At 47.0% G+C, this 2,985-nt stretch overlaps 1 protein-coding gene across 1 annotated transcript; it reads left to right on the top strand.

Moving 5' to 3' along the window:
* Nucleotides 1-998: 998 nt before the first annotated feature.
* Nucleotides 999-2,030, top strand: LOC109477961 (transmembrane protein 229A-like). The gene has a single exon (XM_019779416.1). The coding sequence runs from the start codon at nt 1,008-1,010 to the stop codon at nt 2,025-2,027; it is 1,020 nt and encodes a 339-aa protein (XP_019634975.1). The 5' UTR covers nt 999-1,007; the 3' UTR covers nt 2,028-2,030.
* Nucleotides 2,031-2,985: the final 955 nt, after the last annotated feature.

A 2,985-nucleotide genomic window follows, 5' to 3' on the forward strand; every position in this document is an offset into this window, starting at 1 on the left:
TCCTCTCGCGATTTCTGTTGTCAAGGAAACGCAGCTTTTTCCCGCGTTTTTGAGAAAAAATAACGCTGACCTACTGGAGTCAGAGCACACAGACAATGACGACTTACTCAGAAATGCTGTAAAGTACTCCAAAGATACGGCAGATGATGTTCCTCTGGCGATTTCTGTTGTTATGGAAACGCAGTTTTTTTCCCGCGTTTTTCGTAAAACACCACCGTTCCACTTGAGTCAGAGCACACAGACAAAGCAGATCTACTCAGGAATTCTGTTAAGTGTGCAAAATGCAGTTAACAAGATAGAAATTCCGCTGAAATCGTGCGTTATGATGAAAACAAGTCAGCCAGAATTTCAGACGATTTTTTCCTCATGGGCGCCGCCATTACACCTGACTCTCTATCACCCACAATGCCACGCGCGGACAACCTATGACACCTGTTTCGGGACATTCCATTCGAACAAAATGGGGGTGTTTGAGGCTTTGATTGATCGGGCGATTCCATTTTTGTGGGGTGGTAAACGGTTTGTATATGTTCCCACGTTAATGTGTGTCTATTGAAAACGTGGGAAATAATCAATCACCTATCGTGTGACGACAAATAAGGTGACCGACTTATTTCGTGTCAGCTAACAATTAAGGTGAGACATAAATAAAATTTTTCTTTAACCCGCCCCCTTTTCCCAGTAAAGCCTAATACGAGTTGATGAGCCGGCCTGGCGAGTTTTTACCCATATCCGCGGAACCAATGACCTGTGATGAAAACGCCGGCAAAGCATCAACTTTGCGGGGGCTCAGCTGGTCTGCGGAGGTAATTTTATTCGCCGCTCAGTGTGTCGATCCGACCACCGGTGAACACTCCCGGTATAGCCGCCTCTAGCTCTTAATACAAAAGCCTGGGATTTTGTGGAGTATTTCTGATCACTGTACGGTATGCCCAAGTAAGCAGGACACCTTGTATTCCCTTTAATAGTTCTGTGAACAGTCAGGGATACCTGATTGAGAGGGGAACATGGTGCGAAAGTGGGCCGCCGAGCTGAAATTCCCGCTGCCGCTATGGAGCCGGGCGTACTTCTACGGGGCGCACGGCGTGCTGAACGAGGTGGTGTTCACCGCTCTCTTCAACCTGGTCACCACGGGCGGGCTTCGCCTCTACGGCACCACGTCTCTCTGGATGTTCATCAGCTACGGGCTGTGCGGCACCTTCGTCACGGAGAAGATCTTTGCCGAGCTGTACACCCGGCGCCGCAACATCCCGGTGTACCTACGGGCTTGCTGCTACGTCCCCGCCGTCTACGCTTGGGAACTCCTATCCGGGCTGCTGCTGCGGACATTCAACGCCTGTCCCTGGGACTATAGCGACTACCGCTACCACTTCCTGGGCCTGGTGACGCTGGAATACCTTCCCCTCTGGTATATGCTGGGCCTGTATCAGGATCATCTTTTCCGCTACCTCCTGTGCATACAAAAGAAGCCGGGGCCGACAGTGGGCGGTGAAGCAGGTAGTACTAAAAGCAGCGCGGACAAATCGATAATAGAGAGCAGCGATGTGAATAAACTAGCGGCCGGCGAGGAGCCCTTGCCTCCGTGGATACGCTTCTGTTTCTACGGCATGCACGGCTTCCTGGACGAGGTAGTCTTCACCATGCTGTACGATTGCGTCACCAAGGCCCCCGACGCGCGGCTGACCGGTTACACCTCCATCTGGTCCTTTCTCATCTACGGCAGCTGCCGCATCATGGTCGAGCGGCTAGGCTACGTGTACCTGTACCTCCAGTGTGGCGTTCCCACCAGATACCGCGTGGCCCTGTACCTCGTCATCGCGTATACGTGGGAGTTTGTGGCCGGACTGATCCTGCGACAATTCGGGGCCTGCTCGTGGGACTATAGCCACTACCGCTTCAACGTGATGGGGCTGATCACTCTGGAGTACGCGCCTGGCTGGCTCATACTGGGTCTGTATCAGGACGTCATGGCGAGTTATCTCTTAAGTCTGCGTGTAAGGAAGGAGAAGTGCGTTAGTATTGACTAGTAAGGCTTTTTGTGCAATATTGTATTAATCTCCAAGCAGATCTTTGGTGGCCACAATACAGTATAAAATTGGGAATACAGTATCAAATTGGGAATACAGTATCAAATTGGGAATACAGTATCAAATTGGGAATACAGTATCAAATTGGGAACACAGTATCAAATTGGGAATACAGTATCAAATTGGGAATACTAGTATCAAATTGGGAATACTAGTATCAAATTGGGAATACGGTATCAAATTGGGAATACAGTATCAAATTGGGAATACAGTATCAAATTGGGAACACAGTATCAAATTGGGAATACAGTATCAAATTGGGAACACTGTATCAAATTTTAGCATGAACGTTCATCTGTGTTGGTAAGTCCCAATTTACTCGGTGTTGGCAATAACGTTTAGAAGTTTTTGTCATAACAGTATCAAATTGACAATACAGTATCAAATCGGCCAGGCAGTATCCTATACGCCACCCCATGGATACGAGTAACTCGGGTGCCCGGATAAATCTGCTTGGAGAAGTGCATTAGTATTGACTAGTAAGGTTTTTGTGCAATGTCTGTGTATTATATTATCATGTTAATCTCCAAGCAGATCTTTTGGTGATCTTCACTCAGATGAAAATGAATATTGTCCTGTCCTAAATTCGTCCGCTGCGTTAATAGCGGCATACAATAAATTGATTAAATTTGAGTGTGCCGTCACCGTGTCTAGTCATAAAATGCTGGAATTAAAAAAAAATCTTTTGGTGGTTGCAATACAGTATCAAATTGACAATACAGTAGTATCAAATTGGAAATACAGTATCAAATTGGCAACACAGTATCAAATTCAATTGGCAACACAGTACTAGTATTTTATACGCCACCCTATTGATACGAGTAACTCGGGTGCCCCCGAATGTATCTGCTTGGAGAAGTGTATTAGTATTGACTAGTAAGGTTTTCGTGCAATGTCT

This window comes from Branchiostoma belcheri, unplaced genomic scaffold (genome assembly GCF_001625305.1).
Source record: "Branchiostoma belcheri isolate BF01 breed outbred unplaced genomic scaffold, Haploidv18h27 scaffold416, whole genome shotgun sequence".
In the NCBI taxonomy this organism is placed as follows: Eukaryota; Metazoa; Chordata; class Leptocardii; order Amphioxiformes; family Branchiostomatidae; genus Branchiostoma; species Branchiostoma belcheri.

Excerpts from the sequence above, each read along its gene's own strand:
- LOC109477961 (XM_019779416.1), top strand. The coding sequence starts at position 1,008 with ATGGTGCGAAAGTGGGCCGCCGAGCTGAAATTCCCGCTGCCGCTATGG.